This window comes from Carya illinoinensis, chromosome 5 (assembly GCF_018687715.1).
Source record: "Carya illinoinensis cultivar Pawnee chromosome 5, C.illinoinensisPawnee_v1, whole genome shotgun sequence".
Lineage (NCBI taxonomy): Eukaryota > Viridiplantae > Streptophyta > Magnoliopsida > Fagales > Juglandaceae > Carya > Carya illinoinensis.
Window position 1 is genome coordinate 43,559,174 of NC_056756.1, and position 20,233 is coordinate 43,579,406.

The following is a 20,233-nucleotide window of genomic DNA, read 5'->3' on the forward strand; positions in this document are numbered from 1 at the left end:
ACTTATTATATAAAATTATAAATATGTATTACATTCAAGTACATGGTATATACACCTAGAAACTAAAGTCATTGACCATAAAAAAAGAAAAAGAAAATAAAAAATAGTCGAATGGGTGCAAGAAATGGGAACACATATTATTAGGTGGAATCACGTCTGCCAAGAAGCAATCCATCCATGGACTCATTATTATATTTGCAATAATTCAAAATAATAGTTAAGATTGGAAGGAAACTGTCAAAGTGACAGCAAGTTTGTCATTTTTACCTGAGTATTACTTTGCTCATTTGCCTTATCATTCTTCCTCTTTTCCTATGTTTGAATGAATTTATCCAAACCCAATAAAAAGGATTGGAAAAAAATTAAAATGAAAAAAAAATATATTTGTTTCACTTTAAGATATCGATAGGTAAATAAATGTAGATTTAATAATATTTATTGAGCATTTAAATATATTTCAATGATTTACATGAACAGCTGCAAATGCTTTCATAGATCGATCTCTCTTATTCTAAACTCACAGATCGATTAATAATTCTATAAAATTCAAATGATATATAATTATATATTGAGTTATGCTACTATGCCATCTAGCTTGTATAGTTGGGCTTGTCTTTAGTAAAAATTGTACTTTTATTCTTTTAAATATTTTTTAAATATATTTAAATATTAAAAAAAATGTTTTAATTCACTAATAGTTACTTATTTAATCATGAAAAAAATAAAATAAAATACACGAATCATCAAAATGAGAAAGCAAAACCATGAAAGATACTATAATTTTCCTTATATATTTGTGAATTTACCTTATCTTAAGATTTGGTTTGGATAGTAAAATAAAATATAATGGTTTTAAATTAAAATTGAATAAAATATTATTATTATTTAAAAATTAAAAAAAATTATTATATTTTATATAAAAATTTAAAAAAATAAAATAAAATACTTTTACCGTCTAAACAAAGCTAAATCGAAATAACAGCCCTTACCATTTTTTTAAAAATTCTTTGTTTTATTATATTTTTTAGCTGAAATTTTCTCTAGAAGAAAAAAGAGCAATACTAATCAACGTTTTCAATCTCTGCATACTATATTTTAAAAAAAGTTTAAAAATTTTGAATAATTTTTTTAAATTTTTTTGAGTTTATTCTCTTTAAATTAATTTAATTCTTCTATTTATTATTTATATATTAACTATTTGATAAAAGAAAAATATAATAAAAATTTAAAAAAAAAGTATGTAAATGTTGTGTGAATAATAGGAACGCGTACAGATTTTTTTCAGAAGAAGAAAAACCAATATTCTTATGCAAGTCACACACCCTACTAAAAATTCACTATTCAACGCGTGCCGTCAACGGACGGTTACCTGCCAACCAAATCGTGTGGTCCCCACGCTAAGACGGAGTTCCCATAACAACCGTCCGAAGTCCAGATGGCTGATCAATACAACGTGTGGACCCACTAATTCTAAAGGAAAAATTTAAATACAAATATAATTACTTATATAAGTTAAAAAATAAATTTTATTAAAAATAATATTAATTTAAATTTTAAATATAAGAAAAGATTTTACTTATATTTAATAAAACTCAATTCTAAAATACCAGTTGTCCTTTGACGTGGATCTGATTGATTAATAATAAAGAAATGGAAGGATGTGATTAATTAATTGGTAAAATCTCCCGTCAGGGAACGATCACATGTGGATCACGTGTGTATACAAAACGAAAAGGAAAATTAATATTATCTGGCCTGATGTATACATCTAGGCCGACACGCCATGCATGTAAGCACGTGGCATGCACGTGAAAGGTGCAATTTTGTCCTATAATTGAAATTTCCTCCACTCTCTCTCTCTCTCTGTCAGAATGCCTAAAAAGTCTCTTGGCTACAAAGACATAGGACCATTTCTAACATGACAATTTATTGTTATTCTTGATAATGTTTGCCAAATATCACTACTATTATTGTGGTATCTTTTTGTATTCAAGTCACTACCTCTATTGTATTTAAGTCAACATATTATTATCTCCAAAGTTGTTTGTGACAATTCAATTGATAAAGACATCCGTGGAAATAGGGTTTTTTTTTTTCAAAGTAAAACAAAGACTGGATTTGTATGATAAGGAAAAAGGTTTTTGATTTCATAGACAAAAAGAGATGTGATCGTGAAATGATAGAAATTAAGTCTAGCGTAATTGACTTGATTGTAGAGTCTTTGAAATAGTTATGTGATATCTACCGTATTTTAGATCAGATTTTATGATAAGACTCTTTATATAATTTGATAACGGACGATTATTTTCCTAGTAATGTAATACAAAATATTTATAATTTGTGTCTATAATAGTGGATGGGGATATAATTTTCTTAATGCAAGTGGTGAAAGGGTTACCCTCTCCATGAAAGGTTGCGACAGAACCTACAAACAGGCCATGTGTATAGACCTTTAGCAGATGCAGAAAGAAAGAAAGAAAGAACAAAATAGAATTTCTATTGCATGCAAGAAGCAATGTAGGCATGCAAGAACATGGCTGTATCTTCTAGATCACACACTTTTTACATTATTAAAGGTTCTTGGGCCCAAAAAGTAATAATTAAAAAGGTTGAATGTGTGTATGATAACATTGTCCTAAAGAGGTAGTGGTTGTAATTTGTAACGCAGGAGATACGGAGGGATATCTGCCGCCGGTTGGTCTGCTCAGCGACAAGTAGTCAAGAAAAAAGATGAGCCATATCCATAATACACAACATTGGATAAATAGCCCTAGTTTTGCTGTCTTCTTCCCATTCCCAAGGGTCTAGATAAAAGTGTCAAATCTCTATGCCCTATGGTACAAACATTATTCAAAGCTAGAAAGCCTATGACAACATTTTAAAGGAAGAAGACGAGGTAGCCAATGTTTCTTTCTACTCACTCTTTTTTTTGCCTAAATACTAGCTTGTGTTTTTTATATTATGTAAAAACATTAGGCTCTCATGCTGTCCTTTTCTTTTCTTTTCTTTTAAGATTGAGATACCCGATAATCCTGCAAGATATGTAACATGTTGTCCCGGCACTTTTCATCAATTATTAACTTGCATGCTTTGAATATGTGGCTACAAGTATAGGATCCGGATCTCCTAGAATGCCCCTTTTTTTTCTTCTGGGGGATCCAAGTATATTTCAGCGGAGAGTTTTACATTCACCACGTGAAAAATGGAAAGGTAATGGCTTGATCAGAGACTTTCTTTTTTCCTTCGAAATTTAACACGTTTACAACAAGCATGTTTAAAGGGGGTTGTTGTACCCAGAAAGAGTCTTCCTAGTTCCTCCCCTCGCTGTCCTCTACCACCACCCCTTTTTTTAAGGTTCGCTCTATGAGCCACCATAAGCATGCGTGGATTTCATGCGTCACCCTCATGTAATTCTGCTCTTTTACCGTATTTTTTTTTAAAAGCAGCATTTGGTTTGGATATTAAGGCGATTTCGATAATCTGAATTATGTAAATAATAATATTTTATTGATTCAATTAAGATGTATTTAAATGTAAATAAGTTAAGATATGTGTTTAAATTTCTAAATTAAGTTGAAATGAATTTACTTTTTTTATAAAAAATTAAAAAAGTAATAATAATTGATTTAAAGTCACTCCAACAACCAAACACAACCTTAAAAGTGTAATATCTCAATCCATACTCCCACAGGGGTTGACACTAGAGATCTTCAACAACCGCCACAATTTAGTCAAATTTGATGTTCCCTTTCTGCTTGAAGCTTCACGCCACGCTTGTGGTTATGGTATGTCATATGACAATCCTCTCTGTAGACCACCCACAATAACCACCATCACAATGGGCTTATTATTGGTCAACAGTAACAGCAGTCTATTAAAACAATAAATCATATGACCCTGGCCACTTTTTTGGTTCCTATTTCCCTTTTCTGCATTTCTTTTTCGCTTTTTCATTTTTTTTCACTGTTTTACACCGTTCTGGCTGGTTTGGGGGCGGTATAATAGAGGTCCCCTGCCTTACCCCTGTACATTGGATTGCATATTCAATAAGTTATCTTGCTTAGGAAATAAGCATGTCTAAAGAGAAACATCATTGAGAAGTCTCATCATTTCCCCCACCAATAGTTGCCACTGTTTCATCCTGCGGCAACTTGGGTTTAAGAATATCATCTTGTAATGGTGAAACTTTATTCGTACCATCATCTTGGCTAAGAAGCTCTTTTGACTCATCATTTGACTCTTCAGTACGGGGATCTCCAGCTTCTTTGAAAGTAGCTTCTTCCTGCGGTTTCTGAGTTTGTGAAATGGACAAAGGAAGAGGAGCAACACCCAACCCTTTGGAAAGGCAAACATACTTGAAGACAAGTTGTTTGTAATTATTTAGCAGCTCTTCTACGTCGTTGACTGTTAGGTCACCACCATGCGCAAACAAGTAAGGATAATCCCGAAAGACTTGGCTCACCACATCCTCCTTCAAAAGCATAGTTGCTCCTTTGTTCTCCAAATCTGAGAGGAAGGGGATTTTCTTCATCAATGATGTATCTTTTGCATCCGGGACCATATTACTTTGGGATTTTGTTTCAGACGACTTGGCTCGTGTTATGGAGTCCCTTTCATTAGAAACATTCAAAGACTGATGCCTAGGTTCCACAGGTTCTGCTCTAGACCAACCATCCTTATCACTTTGATCAGTCTGACCATCCAAATCAGCTGAAAGCCCAGAAAGAAGTGCTCGAGCATATTCCATGTTCTTTTCAAACTCAGTTTCTTCCATTGAAAGTGCCTTTGCGTCAATATTGGAGATGAAAGACTCAGCCGAGAGCATGTTCGTGAAAAAATATGCAGGTTCTGCAACTAATCGAGATTGATGCCGGTACCTTTGAATATACGACAGGTTTGAGTGCAGTTTCGGAGGGTTTGCCTGCAGGACATCGTTCATGCGATCAAATATAAAATTAAGAATGTCACATTTTAAGGGACATTAACCAAAAGAGATATGAAGTATGGAGGTCATCATTTGCAAAGCATTATTGGTAGTAATCAGGCTTTGCATCAATCCAATATTTGCACTCTCTCCCTTCCTGATCTCCCCTGTAAAAGAACAGATGAAAGGGATGCTACCATTCATGATATCCCAAGGCATACTGCATGTCTTTTAATGTGATCTTATCACCATAATATAATAGCATAAACAACATGTTTCTCCTTTAGTTCTATTCACGGCCAATGATTAATCGACTTTTTTTCTTATAAATAAATAATCCAAAACAAGGATACAAATTCCATCACGTACACCATAATAGCTATATGAACCATCATAGTTCTTTTAAAAAAGAAATAACAGAAACATTTCGACAATCAAATTATGTAATCATGCTATATCTTGTATCTCACCTTTATAGTAACATAAATCAGGACAGGAAGAAACTCGTCAGCTCCTGGAGGGTTTTCATTTGAAGCTATAGAAGCATTAAGCAATAAGTTGCTGATAACCTTGCAACAATTAAGGATACAAACAAGCTTGTCTCTTGGTGCCTTGTACATATTAATCTTATGCAGTTCTTTCTGTGCTAGCTGCCAAAACAGAATTAGAGATGTAGGTAAGAATTCAATTGAAAAGGATTAAAATATTTTTTTATAAAAAAACACACATACTAAACACACACACAAACCAGTTTCACAACACGTAATTGAGTGTGGAGGTTAACAGGAATAGAAACAGTTTTGTTAGCCTTTCAAGGTTGTTACATCCAACATTTTAAAGGTTGTTCCATCATGCACTTCTTGTGATTTCATTTAAAAGTTATTGTCTCACAATTTCAAATTAGTGGTTTAACAGTGCCGGAGACATCATATGCAGAATTCTTGGGAGAAAGTAAAATACATAAGATTTCACCTCTATAAAGAAAAAGATAGTTTATCTGTAACAAAGAATTTGCTATTCAGGCAATGGATTCAACAGATTCCAATTCAATGCATGATCAACTTGCCTTACTGATAAAATTCAGCCAATGCAAGACTCAAGAAATTTATTGGGACCTAGCTTTCATCAAACAGCTAACAGCCCAAAAATTAAAGGATCCACACAAAGTACGCGATTTTGTTTAATGGGCAATGTGTGACATTCGGTATGTGGATTGTGGAGTCAACATGAATCCAAATATTGATAGAGAACTTAAATTATGAAACTTTCCTGATAGGATCATTTGTCACCCCTGAAATTTTGGATGCTATTTATAGTAATTTTTTAATTATTTCCTGATAGGGATGCATAAAATATCTTCTATTTTGTATGCTACTTTATTAAATTATTATAGCTGTCTTGTGTTAGAAGAATATAAGAAATGTTAGTTTAAAAGGGATTATGGCTGCCTAGGAGAAGTTTGTCAAAGTCAGGACCATTTTAAATTGAAAAACCAGATCGTAGGAGAGAAAACAGATCTGGTTGAGGATAAATAGAAGACTGGACTGAACTGCAGAGTATCTCATCCTACACCACCCTCAAACCCCCCCCCCCCCCCCCCCTTCTCCCCCCAAAAAAAGAAAAAAGAAAAAAAAAAAGGATTTTTGTTGCATAATAAAACAGATTTGGAGCAACAAGAAAACTATTTATTGTCGAAAATCCTAGGGAATGTGTTTTGACAATGTTTTCAAATAAAACATCCTTGATCAAATTTTAAAATATGATGTGCTATTTACTAAGTATTCAAATCATTTTTGTTTTTATGTTTTAAAACTTCTTCCTAGGTAACAATGAGGACAAATCTGCAGAGTCAGAAGGGGAGACATTGACCTACTGGAGTTTAATAGGATCATAGAAGCTATTGGGATTTTCGTATAGGCTTATTTTATGACATTATGATTTTTCTTACATTTGAATAGTCAGATTTGTTATCTATATCACTTTAAGGTCTAACTAACCAGGGCATGACCACTTTTTGATTGAGGAATATATGGAAGACAAAAGTTCCTCCGAAAGTAGCTTTCTTCGTTTGGACAGCTTCTCTAACTACAGACAATCTGAGGAAACATGATTTAATGGTGTTGGACTGGTGTTGCATGTGTAAGAAGAGTGAGGAATCTGTAGATCACCTGTTTCATCATGGGTCATGCGTAGGCTGGAGGATTTTCTAGCAAGCTCGAGAGGACTCCAAGGCAATCCACAAGTGGCAGCAATATAGAAGATGCCCTCTATATGTATGTGTTGGTGCATTTGGCGGGAGAGAAATGATAGGAGCTTTGAGGATCGCGAGAGGACACTGGATGAGCATAAAGTTTTATTCTTTAAAACCTTGTTCTTATGGGCAGGGGTCATTGATTTTAATGGACTTAATGTCCATGAATTTCTACTTTCGGTTGTAAACCCTAGTTAAGTACTTCTCATGTATGCATCATGTGTACTTGGGCTATGCCTCCTTTTCCTATGAATAAAATATATTGATTACCTATATAAAAATAAAAAAATAAAAAAAAGGTTTAATAAAGTTCTAGTCATGTTTGAACTTTAAATATTTAATATCTCTAGAAATCTTTTTTTTACCAGTTAATATCACTTAGAACTCTTAACACTAATGAAATTAAACATCCAATTAATGTCAATGCATTACATCACTTATAGAGAGAGAGCGAGAGAGAGAGAGATCACATAGTCTGTACTTACAAGCCATGATGTTTCATTTTGATAGGTTGGTTTAATATCCAAGTTTTCTGGTTGAATGAATTGTTGAATCAAAGCGATCTTCTCAGAAAGTCTGTCATCAAATTGTACGTCATTTGGATGCGAAGCAAATACACGGGGAAATAACTTCGTCATGACATACTTCTCTAGTCCCTGAAATTTAAAGAAAGCACAGCGGTAAAGAAACCAGTGTAGATAAAAGTATGATAAACAAACGGCACATCTTACAATGAGAGGAAAAAAATACAAAACAAAGAAACCAAAATAGAAATGAAAACAATAAAATGACCCAAAAGAATAATTAAAGAAATAACCAGCCATTTGCTACTTTGACAACATAAATAAAAGTGAATACTGCATGAATGGTCTTGCAAGTATTTGCACTGAGAAAAAGGGAGAATATTAGTTGTTTGGCCAAAAACTATTGTTTTGTTAGTGGCAAAATTCACCAAATAAATAAATCTAGACCAAAATGACATCACTTTGGTTGATATCAAAATACATCTCAAAGTCGCTACTCTCCCTTTTTCTGAGGTTCTTAATGATGATATTTTCCAAGTATTACAGCTGAGCTTGTTTAGCATATACTTATCGATCAAAAGATGAGGGGAGTTAAGAAAAAAGAATTGAGGTCAGTTCTGAACCAGTTTTTGGACTTGTCTAGCCATCAAAGTAAGATTCCTAGGGTATAAGTGTCCTAGGCCACACTCTCTATGCTACTCACCAATTGCTTGCATGTAAAGTATTAGATATAGTGGCCTTCGCATGTAATCCCTGGGGAGGAGAGAAAAATTGGGACTTTGTTGGGTCAAAACTTTTTTTTATAAGACTTCATTGGTTCAAAACTAATGATGAACTTTCAGATAATGCAATTTGTTTTATTTGTTATAGTCAGACTTGAACCTGAAGCCTAACCCAGCCTCCACTAACCCCAACACCATCTGAGCTACGGCTGAGCCTGGAATGCAATGTTAGCTTGACGGCTTTGACAGAGACTTAAATCTCCATATTTTTATGATTATGCAACCTCACAATGCACATTTATTATTGTCAGAGAAGACATCCTCACTGGCCCACTGGCCCGTACATAATGTCATTCAATATGATAGCCGTGCTGGAAAGAGCTTGTACATCACAATAATAACACAACCATACCATAAAGAAGATAAAAATACACTGCAACTGCCCAGAAACTCACTTCACCAGAACTGTCCAGTTCCTCCTCTGAGCAACCAGCCCAAAGTGGATGAGCTCTGAAAGCTGCTTCCATCTTGGTAAAGAACTCCTGTATTGCAGCACTGTCCTTCTCTGGATCAGGAACATTGTTTGAAAACGAGACAATAAAACTGCCACGTGAAATACATCACATTCAAGACCTTGGACATAATTATTTCATAAAGAGAAAATCATTATTACCATATCCACAAATATGCAGAAACGAAGAACCTTTTTCAGCGAAGAAATAAATTGGAAAAAAATAAAAATAATAAAAAATAATAATAATAATAATAAAAATAATTAAAAAAAAAAAAAAACTTGCAAATCATCTGTGGAAAGGCTATCATGAACTCCTATGCACTCTTCCATTATTCCAGGCCTCTCTCAATTACCATTAGCCGCACGCCTACTCAATCGATAGAGAATTCAATGAAGCTCTACAGTTAACTTGTTATCGAACAAATCAACATCTCAGAGTTGAACATTATTGTCCTTCCACTATCAACTTTTACCGACCCATGTGCACCGATTCGACAATTCGCATGGTCTATACGATGAATGTAAGCGTGAGTTGCTTTACAAGAACTCCAAATTAATATTTGAAGGGAAAGCCCAGGGCAAGGCTTTGCTACGGTGCTCTCAAGATGAAAGTTTCTAATTTGAAGAATAGTTTAAGATACATCCCGTATCAGTCAAAATTTAGTTTCCACGATAGTCCAAATAATGTCGAGAACTTAATCAACTATAACCAATCGACCATAAGGCCTTCGGAAAGCATCACAAACGTCTAACAATTAACAAATCGTCAGTCTGATTCGTTTGAACGGAAATTTTAACGTTGAATGCATCAATAAAGGCACCAGATAAACCGGGAAAAAAATGAACTCTTCGATTAGGAAAGGTTTTCGATCATAGAAAAAATGCAGTTACCTTTTGATGGATTTGACCAAATCAGCAGCAGAGGGTTGTTTCATGCGGTCCAGAAAGTCTTGGAGACCCAAGAACACGTCTGCGTTCTCCATCCACCCGAAAACGTCCGATTGAGTCAAGATCTGAGCTTTCTGAAGAACAATTACAAATTACTCGGCCAGCTTAGCTCAAGACGCATAGACTAGGAAGCAGAGTCCGTAACAGGGAAGTCGCTGCTTGGGTTTCTTTTTAAAAAAATAATAATAATTTTTATTTTTTAAGGAATTGCTTAGGCCCAATCCAAGGCCTTTGCGGGAAGAGATCCTTGGACCCAGCCCAATAAAACCTACGTAGGTGATATCCATCTCGACATACAAATACATTTATTAAGCAGTACATAAAGACGAATATTTTAACTCTAACTTGCTCAAATTCTGGCATAAAGATCGCAAACATCTGGCGAAGGATCGAGATTTCTTACAATTTTCTGCCTTAAACATCATGAATAATTCGTAGATAGACATATCAATCTCATTTAACGGTGAGGAGTTCGAACCTGTTTCTCCCATTTAGAGATCAGACCTTATATCATCTGGTTCAAAAGATTTTAACTTTTCATGTTAAGATTAATATTAATAATATGTAATATTTAATATTATGAGATTCACATATTGTGTCTGTTCTCTCCGGATTATAAAAGGTGTTAGAGATTGAACATTTGAAGTTTATCAATAATCTCAGTCATCCGACCAGCTGGCCATTTGATAGGATAATTCAATACAGCATTAGCTGTGCTGTGTTCAGAGCCATGTTTCTTTGGACCAGAGTTCATTTACCGAGCAAAGCATTGTGTTTGTTACTTCATTCTTATATAATGTATCCTTCACACTAATACATACAAAGAAAGATGGGTTGGAGGTGTTGAGGAATAATTACATTGCCTCTAGACAAGGTCTTGGGTATGTTTATAAGAAATGAATAATCTTCTCTTGTTGAACCGATTTTATGAGATAAGTTAAACCCATAAATTCCTTCATGGTATCAGAGCCTGCCACATGACGAATGGAGATCCACACTACTTACCGTGTGACAAGGACCAAGAAAAATGCTGGCATGCATGTGAGGGGGGTTTTGAGGAATTATCACACATTACCTTGGACAAAGTATTGAGCATGTTTATAAGGAATGAACAATCCTCTATTGTTGAACTGGTTTTATGAAATGAGTTAGGTCAATGAATTTTTTCACGAGGATCTAATTCTAAAATAAATCAGTACTAAACCACTGAAAGTGAGAGCAAACAGCTCGATACTCCTCTGGTTAAAAGGCATAGACCTCTAAAATACATGCAATTGCTGACCACCTTAAAATACATGCATGTTCTTGAACACAAATAGTGAAGAAAAGAAACTAGGAATCTCATCCAACTTCAACCCAAAAGAAGTTGATAGGGATTTTCACAACAAATCATGCAAGTTTGATTTTCCATTGCATAAAATGAATATAACATTCAGTTTTCGTTTCGCAATTAAGTCAAAGGTTACAATGCGAGGCTACACATGAGCATGGTGGAGATATGAAACCTAACCAAGACGTTACATTTAACTCCCAAGTCAATTGTGTACTAATTAATACATTTGCCTTCAAATCCCCACACTTAAAAAAAATAAATTTTGAGATTTGATGACAAAGGATTGAATGAACAACTTCCATATGATTAAATTCACCAGCCCTTACAGGGCTGAGAAGTAATCATGGACCCGTATATCGTAGATATATGAACACTATTAACTATTTAAAATGCTCTAAACTGCTGCAAACAATTTTGCAGAACGTCATTAAAAAATCTCAGAATCCTTGTCGGCCTTGGGACAACACTCACCCTCAAGCTGATCTAAAATAAAGCACTCCAAACAGCACCATCCCCTTCGCCACACTTTGAATGAACGTACTTGATCTTCTCCACTGACTTGCAGATCCCACTACAGCTCCAATCAAATGAAGCAACACAAACATTATCTGCACGTGCCTTCCACTCACAATCTGCAGCAATATAGCATTAATGTCAGTTAAAGAAAGAAATCACAGCCAAAAACAATGTCATACATGGATGAATTTTACTTATAGAGTGCACAGATATCGCATAAACATGTTATGCTGACAGAGAAAGGTTTCTTCCCTTCACAAATCAAAATTAAATAAGTAATGATCTTTTAGCTTATCAAAAGAACAAAAATCAGTGAATATGTAGATGATCAAGAAGTTTCTGGTCTTTACAGATTATTTATAATGTCTAAAATTTGTATCACAGTCAAAGAATACTTTCATAAAATGGGCAAAATAAGCCATATCTGGCTGCATTTGGTATTAACAATCTGAATTATCTTGTTTAATATGTAATACGTATAAAAAAAAAAAAAACAATCTGAATTATCTCGTGGTGTAATGTCTAGCAGCAGTAAACATATGCGACACCACTATGTTAGTGCTTGTATATTACTCCATTTTTCTTTTATTGACTTTGTTATTCTCACATATAAAAAAAGTATTTTATATATGCTCTCTAGTTCAAGACCGATAAACTGAACCAAGACCAATAGATACATGCAATACCTGGTGGTGTCCCACAGCACATACTGTGGTCATCAATGTGCTCAACTTCAAGACCAATAAACCATGAACCAAGTGACACGTCTTCATTGGCATACTTATGCAATATAGGCCTGCAATAAAAACCAGTACCTCTAAGATCAGCATCTATGTTTCAAAAGGAGAAGCGCATAAATGTTTAAGTCTAAAGCCTACGACATCCAAAGGTCCTACAGGTACCCAGAAAATATGGACCATAAACCAGTATTTTGAAAACCCAAAAAAAAAAAAAAAAAAACAATGCTTTATGTTTGATCTGATCCAATTCAAGGTTTTCTTAATACAATGTTTCCGGTCAATTTCACCTAATGCACATAACTTTGAAGTCCTAATGAATTTTTCAGAATATCTTTCTAACCTAGATGAGGAACAGAGATAATGGCAACACTGAATAGAATCTATGAAGATGAAGTCCACGGCTCTTGATAGGGTAGCTAACAGATAGCAAATTAGGCAACTTCCACATGAAAAACATACTGGTTGATGGAAATGTATGTGGCTAGATCCTTTGAAATTGCATATATCTGCCCAGTTGCATGTCGGAAGTATTTATTCCCCTCTTCTCCAAATTTCCAGTACTCTGGTTCATGATACTTGACATCTCTAGGGAACAAAGGAACTTAAAATGTTAATATAGCACTGCAGATATGAAGCAACAAGCATATGAAATAGTAACAATTTCATTATAATTAACATATAAGCTCTAGGATAATTACCTTCGAGAAAGAACAGGTCCAGATTTCATACACCCAATGTAGACTCTGGGTTTTGAACGGTGACGCGCAAGAGTTGTAGCTAGCATACCTACAAAAGCAAAACATATAAGAATCAACCAAATAAATGGCAACAAAAAAATCTCCTTTGAGTAATAATAATAAAGCATCAACAATAAAGATGCTGAGGCTGTGCATACCCAAATTGACATGGACATCATCATCCACCTTGACATAGAAGTTAGCATCCCAGTTTGCAACAGCAGTGGCAAAGAAGATTTTTGTTTTTGCTGACAACTCATGGTACCCTTCAACGTGCTCCTACAAAAATAATGGCACATATTGAAAGTTTGATACCATTTCCCTCACAAGGTGTCTTAAATGTTGAATAGACATACAACTTTATGTGCATTTTCTTACCAGCCTAAGAAAGTCATGATGCTGAGCATCTTCTGAATCAATAGCTCGATCTAAGATGCTGTTGGATGTTGCACTGAACCCATCATGCAGGGATAAGTCAGCTCAGTTCCATTCAAAGCAACTAGTTTATATTAATTAATCTTTCAATCTCAACATACCATGTGTAATGTATCTTATGCATGCAACAAAATAGGCAAAAACTGCAATTTTTTTCAGTAATGATGCAACATTCATATCCAGCAGGATGGATTTTGCTCAGTCAAAGCCTGCATAATAGTTTTGAATGCTAAGATCAACCCCTTGTTAATTAAAGAAACAAGTGAGGGAAGAGCGTTGAAATATTAATTAGATGATAAAATTCAAATTGTCCCACCGCCTTTAGCTTTGGGACAATTATTGTTTTCAACATGATATCATGTTAATGATCATAAGTTCGAATCTTATGACTTTCATTACCCCTCATTTCAATTGAAAATACTTCACGTGTTAACCTCACTTATCAAGGGGGATTCTAGCCCACGTGTGAGGGGAAGGCTTGAAATATTAATAAAACACCACAGGTGAGAAGTGTTAAAAAGATAAATAAATAAATAAAATTCATCTATTTCTATCGGTTTAAACTTTTGAAACAATTGGTGATTTTAACATATACAGCAATTTGTCATAGCACTAACATTGAATACCATAAGCCCATTTTGCACAATTCCACTATCACCACCAGATCATTGTGCACCAAGCTGAGATTTTATAAATAAGTTTTTACCACTATTCTTAACCTTCTCTTTTGACATCTAAATCTATATTTTACCTTCTAAAACTACAATTGATGAAGCATGTGATGCAGAGCAGGCTTGCGATATTAATAAAACAATACAGGTGAGGAGTGTTAAAAGATAAGTAAATGATTAAATTCATCTATTTCTATCGGTTTAAACTTTTGAAACAATTTGCAATTTTAACATATACAGCAATTTGTTAGAGCACTAACATTGAATACCATAAGCCCATTTTGCACAATTCCACTAGCACAGCCAGATCATTGCAGACGGAGCAGAGATTTTATAAATAAGTTTTTACCGCTATTCTTAACCTTCTCTTTCAACATCTAAATCTAGATTTTACATTCTAAAACAACAATTGGTGAAGCATGTGATGCAGAGCGGGCTTGCATGGAGTTTTGACTCAAATCTGTTCCTGAAATATATAATTATCAGGCAAACCAAAAAACTTCACCATTATTGTTGTCCATCACTTGTTTTCGTCAGGAATTTACAGAACTGCAACTGGTCTAGTCCCATTGATCGAAAATAATTCATATCACCTCATAAAAACATTTTCAATTCTTTTTCTGCCGTTTGGTTAAGTTTTTAATTTCACGTGGATTATAAATATGAAGAAAAGAAATCCGAAACTTTTCGATTGAGTAAGAAATCAATATTGTGTTTTGTTTTTACGGAACCGGTATTACAAAAGTGAATATTATCAATTTTCTGAGCATGCAAGTCTCCTATGATATTCGCTTGCTTAAAAGGCCCCTTCGCAGCTATTTTAAAACCATACAGATCCTACATATAACAAAATTATATGATGAATCCAACATCCAAGGCACATGCTGGGATATCTACTTAGCATATATAATAAAGCTAATAGTTACAAAAGAACCTGTAGAAGTTAATTTTACCTGTGACCAATCATGAACCGGATCACAATTCCCTTCTCGCGCTCCAACTGGACAAGCTTTTCACCTAATCAAAACAGAAACAACATTCTCGACAAAAAAACCCGCAACAGCAAACTAAGAGATAAAATGACACAAACAGACAAGTTCAAACTACAACTATTTTAATTTACCTACCTTGAGGCATCCAAGTCGCTCTGACTGAATCACGCCGCTTTCTACTACTGAAAGCCGTATTGATTCCAATAACCATGAACACTTTCTTCCTCTCATTCGACAACAAAGAGATGGCGGCAGAACCGTCGGAGATCCCAATTTCCCGAGAACTTCGAGTCACCGATAACTCCATTTTGAGAGCCGATATCTGCTTGTCAAGAGATCTGGGCACGGCTCCAAAAGAACCCACAAAAGCGTCAAAATTATTCTCAAATTCAGCTAGAAACTTGAGGTGGATTATACAGAGAATTAACAGAAACTCACTGAATTGCTTCGTGCGTTCTCTCCATTAAATCGCTATCCGGTGCTGAGTTCTGATTAAAAACCAAACAAAAACCATAAGTAAAAATTGCCAAATTGTGACTAACAAGAAGAATCATCTGCAAACTATAAACGTACCGTTTTAGTGGTCAAATCGTCGGTGACAGCCTGCAGCTCTTGTTCACGCCGTTGGAGAGACGAGAGCTGACCGTTGGATTCGGATGGGAGCCACGTCCTACGCAACAACAACCCGAATGAAAGAATCTCGTCAGCCTCGAAAACCAACCATATCGAACAACAACGAAACAAACAAACAAACAAAACAGAGGAGAGTTCGGAGATGAAAGAGAAAGAAAAAGGAACCTGCCGGTGATGAGAACGCCAAGAAAGAACGAAAAGGTGCAGAAAATGGGAATCCATTTGGCGGAGATTTTCGTAGTGCTCCTGCTCCTCATTCTCTGCGATGATGTTGCTGCGTATCCGCGTCGACTTGAGAGGGAGAGAGAGAGCGCGAGCAAGAAGTGCCTTTTAATGGTTGTCACTTGTCAAGGTTTGATCCATGGTTTCGGTCTTCGTTTATAAACTTATGGCGTCGAACTGTCTAAAGTTGGGCAGTTTCTGTCCTTTGTTTGATTCGACTTTCTGTCGTAATTCACGCGGGAGTTCAACGCGCGTCCACGCCAGTCACGCCACGCCACGACTCAAAATTTACCGTACAAAATAAATAAGTAAATAAATGAAAAGTAGATCATCTATTATTTAAATGGAATAAATACTTTTTTATCCTTTAAATTATTAGATTTTGGAAAATACTAAGGCCCACTGGTGGCTCTCGGGAGTCGGGAGCCATCTCTGGCCCATTTTTTTTTTTTAATTTTTTTTAATAATTAAGAAATTTTTTTAATATTATTATAATTTCTTATATTTTTTTAAAATGTTTAAAAATATTAAAAAATGATTTTTTAAAAAAACAAAAAATTATTTTTACTTAACAGTGCTGGAGCCACCAACGGTGCCTGTACCATCATCCTTAAATTTTCCGTTATAAACTATTGAAATTTATATATTATAATTTTAAATTATTATATATTTCAAAAAAATAAATTTATAAATTAATATAATTTCATGTGATATGTTAAATTTATTTATAATAAAAATAATTTTATAATTTAATATATTACATCAATTTATGTTAATTTATAAATTTATTTTTATGACAATTTACGTCCCACTCTAAAAATGTGTAACGTATCTAAGTATGTGTAGAAAATTAAGTTGAAAATTTTTTTATTTGAGAAATTATATTAGATCCCACTGAAAAATGACTGTGTACCGTACAAAGGGAGTAATTAATTCCAAAGGTTTTGATCTTCAGTCCACTTTTGTTACGCATTATCATCTCTATAATATGACAAACTTCAGCATAATTTTTACTCTCCCGTAATTAAAAACTTCGACTAATCATAAATATATCTTTTATCTCAGATTTTGTCATATTTATTTAAAATAAAGAATAGTATTATTTTTAAATAATATGACCTAAATCGTCTACTTTCTTCGAAAATATGATTTAGCTTGCTTCCTAAAATTTGACAAGTGATCCATAAATGTGTTAAAAGTAGCAACCCGAGGTCCTTTAAAATCTCGTTTAGTTACATAATTTAGATAAAAAAAAATAATATAATTTGTTAAAAATTAAATAAAATATTATTATAATATAATTTTTTAATATTAATTTTATTTTAAAATTAAAAAAATAAAATATTTATTATAGTTTATATAAAAATTTAAAAAAATTATAATAATTATATAAAATCAGATAATTTGATTTTATGAAACCAAACTAACCCAAACTTTTTAAACAAGTAAGAGAAAGGGTTTTTTAGCTCTAATTACATCAAGCATATCAGATTTTCAATATTTTTTTTTTTACAGAAAAAACATTGATATAAAAGACTAAAGTTTGCAACCTTTCACATAAGTTGCAAATTCGATACGAGCCTCATGAAAAATAAGAAGATTTCTGGTTGGGGTTAACAAGGCTCGAATGTATTCGAGTTGACCTAGTTAATAAGCGTGTTAAAAGATCAATTTTCTTAATTTACATATTAATCTAATTATTTATTGGTGAACTCATCAACATATTTTACCTTAGATAATTAAAAGTATAAAACAAATCATTAAAAAAAATGAGTTGAGTTTTGGTGAAAATGTCCGGTCTATTTAAGTATGTTACATTTAGATGTTAAAATTATTTCCGATTATCCGTTAATGATAATGAAATAATTTATGAATAGTAATAAATAATCTGTTAATAATAGTCTATTATTTGTGAATGATAATAAAGTGATCCGAGATGGTCTCAACAGCCAAATGTAGTCTTAGGATATGTTTTATTATCATTTCTCGTTACTATTCACTATTATAATACTATTTAATACTTTAATATTAGTTTTTACTACTATTTACAAATTATCTGAAATCATCTCACTATCCAAAGGCGAGATGTCATCACTATAGGCAATTCTGTGGATATCATTCAAAGAAGCAAGGCACCTCTATCTTGATAGCCCATCTTAATAATTGTCAGCGATATAAAATAGCGAAGGGATTGGCAGTCATTGATCAAGCTAAGCTCAGTTATGAAACTTCTACAGGCATCGATGGTACACAGACTAAGAAAATGATTATCCCTCAATACAGTGAGAAATTATTGAGAGATATGCTTGCAGAGATGATAATTGAAAATGGGATGCCTTTTATCACAGTCGAGAAAAAAGGTTTCCGAAAGTTTGTTAAGACCATTGAACACGATTTCCATTGCCATCACAGTATACAGTGATGCGGGATTGTATGAATAGACATGTAAAAGAGAAGGTGGAGATGAATAAGATGTTTATTACCACTAGCCAGAGACTGTCATTTACAACTAACACATGGACTTCCATACAAAACGTTTCTTACATGTGTATCAAAGCACACTAAATCGACAGTGAGTGAAATTTGAAAAAACGGATTATTGGGTTCAAAGAAATTATTGATCATAAGGGTGCATCCATTGGGGCACTGATGGATGATTGCTTAAAGGATTGATGAATTTAAAAAGTTATATGTATTGCAATTGATAATGTCAGTGCCAATGACATTGCAATTGAATGGTTCAAAAGGAATATGAGTGTAAAAGCTGATGTCATCCGCAAACATGATTTTATTTATGTTCAATATTGTACTCATATAATCAACCTGATTGTTGTTGAAGGGTTAAAAGAGGTTGACAATTTCATTACTAGAGTCCGCAACATTGTGCGGTATGTAAGGGATTCCCCTCAAAGGCTATCCAAGTTCAAGGCAATAGCAGAACAACTTGAAATTTCATGTTCTAAGACATTGTACTTGGATGTTTCGACTCAATGGAACTCGACATATATTATGTTGGATGTGGCACAAAAGTACCAAAGAGCATTCGAGCTGATGGAGGTCGAGGATAGGAGGCCTTAAGTATGCTTTTGCTGGAGCCTGCAAGAAAGGGGCCTGGTGCACCGAACTCACATGATTGGACTAGTGTGGAGCACTTTGTTACATTTTTACAAGTGTTTTATGACATGACTATGTGGATATCTAGATCTGCATATACGACTACAAACTTGTTTTTCAGCCAACTCTTGGAGCTTCACTACCACTTGCAAGAAGGTTATACTGATCCTAGCAGACTATTATCTGGTATAGCTATGAGAATGCAGACCAAATATGATAAATATTGGGGGATGTTGAGAAATAAATATATTACTCTTTGTGATTGTGATCCTTGACCCTTGATATAAGTCAGTCATGATAGAATTTTGATCAAATTCTGTAATGGTGGTAGTGAAAACTGCACGGTTTATTTCAATTTCTTAACCCTCGATATAAGTTGGCCGTGATAGAATTTTTGGCAAATTCTGTAATGGTGGCAGTGAAAGTTGCACGGTTTATTTCAATTTATTGACCCTCGATATAAGTTGGCCGTGATATAATTTTTGACAAATTATGTAATGGTGACAATGAAGGCTGCATGGTTTATTTCAATGCTTAAAATGAATCTTGACGACTTATATTCCCAATATAACAATAGTGGTCAACCTTCATCCGTAGTGAGTACCTCACACTCGATTCCAACACCTTCCTTCGATAACATAGCCCAAATGGAGTATTGCATCCACGCCGTTGAGGTTACAACATTCTAAATCAGTATCATTAACTTGTTGCAACGAGAAATATTATGCAGTGTACTTATGAGGTTGAACGGTATTTTATGGAAGAAGTCGAGACACTTAACAATATATTTCAATTATTAACTTGGTGGAAGGCTAATTCCACTAAATATTCAATCCTTTCCAGTATTGCTCGAGATGTGCTAGTCATTTCTATCACTATGGCTGCCTCTGAGTCGGCATTTAGCATTGGAGGTCGAGTATTGAATTCTTACTAGAGTTCATTGTCACCGTCTACTGT

At 34.1% G+C, this 20,233-nt stretch overlaps 2 protein-coding genes across 5 annotated transcripts; both read right to left on the minus strand.

The window, feature by feature from the left end:
- Nucleotides 1–3,824: 3,824 nt before the first annotated feature.
- LOC122308938 (vacuolar protein sorting-associated protein 9A-like) lies at nucleotides 3,825–10,053 on the minus strand. Of its 3 annotated transcripts, none has more exons than XM_043122217.1 (5): nucleotides 9,827–10,053; nucleotides 8,877–9,024; nucleotides 7,661–7,831; nucleotides 5,395–5,574; nucleotides 3,825–4,921 (listed from the first exon to the last, which is right to left on the minus strand). In XM_043122217.1, exons 1-5 carry the CDS (start codon nucleotides 9,916–9,918, stop codon nucleotides 4,091–4,093), a joined length of 1,422 nt encoding a protein of 473 aa, XP_042978151.1. In that variant the 5' UTR covers nucleotides 9,919–10,053; the 3' UTR covers nucleotides 3,825–4,090. The 3 variants fall into 3 exon arrangements, with proteins under 3 accessions (XP_042978151.1, XP_042978152.1, XP_042978153.1); XM_043122218.1 differs by having other exon boundaries at nucleotides 8,877–8,986; nucleotides 9,827–9,974; XM_043122219.1 differs by lacking the exon at nucleotides 9,827–10,053 and having other exon boundaries at nucleotides 8,834–8,970.
- A 1,206-nt stretch (nucleotides 10,054–11,259) lies between these two features.
- LOC122308940 (beta-1,3-galactosyltransferase 7-like) lies at nucleotides 11,260–16,323 on the minus strand. 2 transcript variants are annotated; one of them, XM_043122222.1, is made up of 11 exons: nucleotides 16,106–16,319; nucleotides 15,881–15,977; nucleotides 15,746–15,795; nucleotides 15,443–15,645; nucleotides 15,269–15,332; nucleotides 13,588–13,660; nucleotides 13,368–13,488; nucleotides 13,171–13,258; nucleotides 12,932–13,057; nucleotides 12,419–12,528; nucleotides 11,260–11,848 (listed from the first exon to the last, which is right to left on the minus strand). In XM_043122222.1, the coding sequence occupies exons 1-11, from the start codon at nucleotides 16,195–16,197 to the stop codon at nucleotides 11,700–11,702; spliced, it is 1,173 nt and encodes a 390-aa protein (XP_042978156.1). In that variant the 5' UTR covers nucleotides 16,198–16,319; the 3' UTR covers nucleotides 11,260–11,699. The 2 variants fall into 2 exon arrangements, 1 of the variants encoding a protein (XP_042978156.1); XR_006242288.1 differs by having other exon boundaries at nucleotides 11,826–11,848; nucleotides 12,813–13,057; nucleotides 16,106–16,323.
- Between the last annotated feature and the right edge of the window lie 3,910 nt (nucleotides 16,324–20,233).

Coding starts and splice junctions, on each gene's coding strand:
- LOC122308940 (XM_043122222.1), bottom strand. CDS start 16,197: ATGAGGAGCAGGAGCACTACGAAAATCTCCGCCAAATGGATTCCCATT. Junction 15,796..15,880: donor ACGATTTGACCACTAAAACG/GTACGTTTATAG, acceptor GTTTTTAATCAG/AACTCAGCACCGGATAGCGA. Junction 12,529..12,931: donor ACATACATTTCCATCAACCA/GTATGTTTTTCA, acceptor TTTTTATTGCAG/GCCTATATTGCATAAGTATG.
- LOC122308938 (XM_043122217.1), bottom strand. CDS start 9,918: ATGGAGAACGCAGACGTGTTCTTGGGTCTCCAAGACTTTCTGGACCGC. Junction 7,832..8,876: donor AACTGGACAGTTCTGGTGAA/GTGAGTTTCTGG, acceptor TTTAAATTTCAG/GGACTAGAGAAGTATGTCAT. Junction 5,575..7,660: donor AAAATGAAACATCATGGCTT/GTAAGTACAGAC, acceptor CTGTTTTGGCAG/CTAGCACAGAAAGAACTGCA.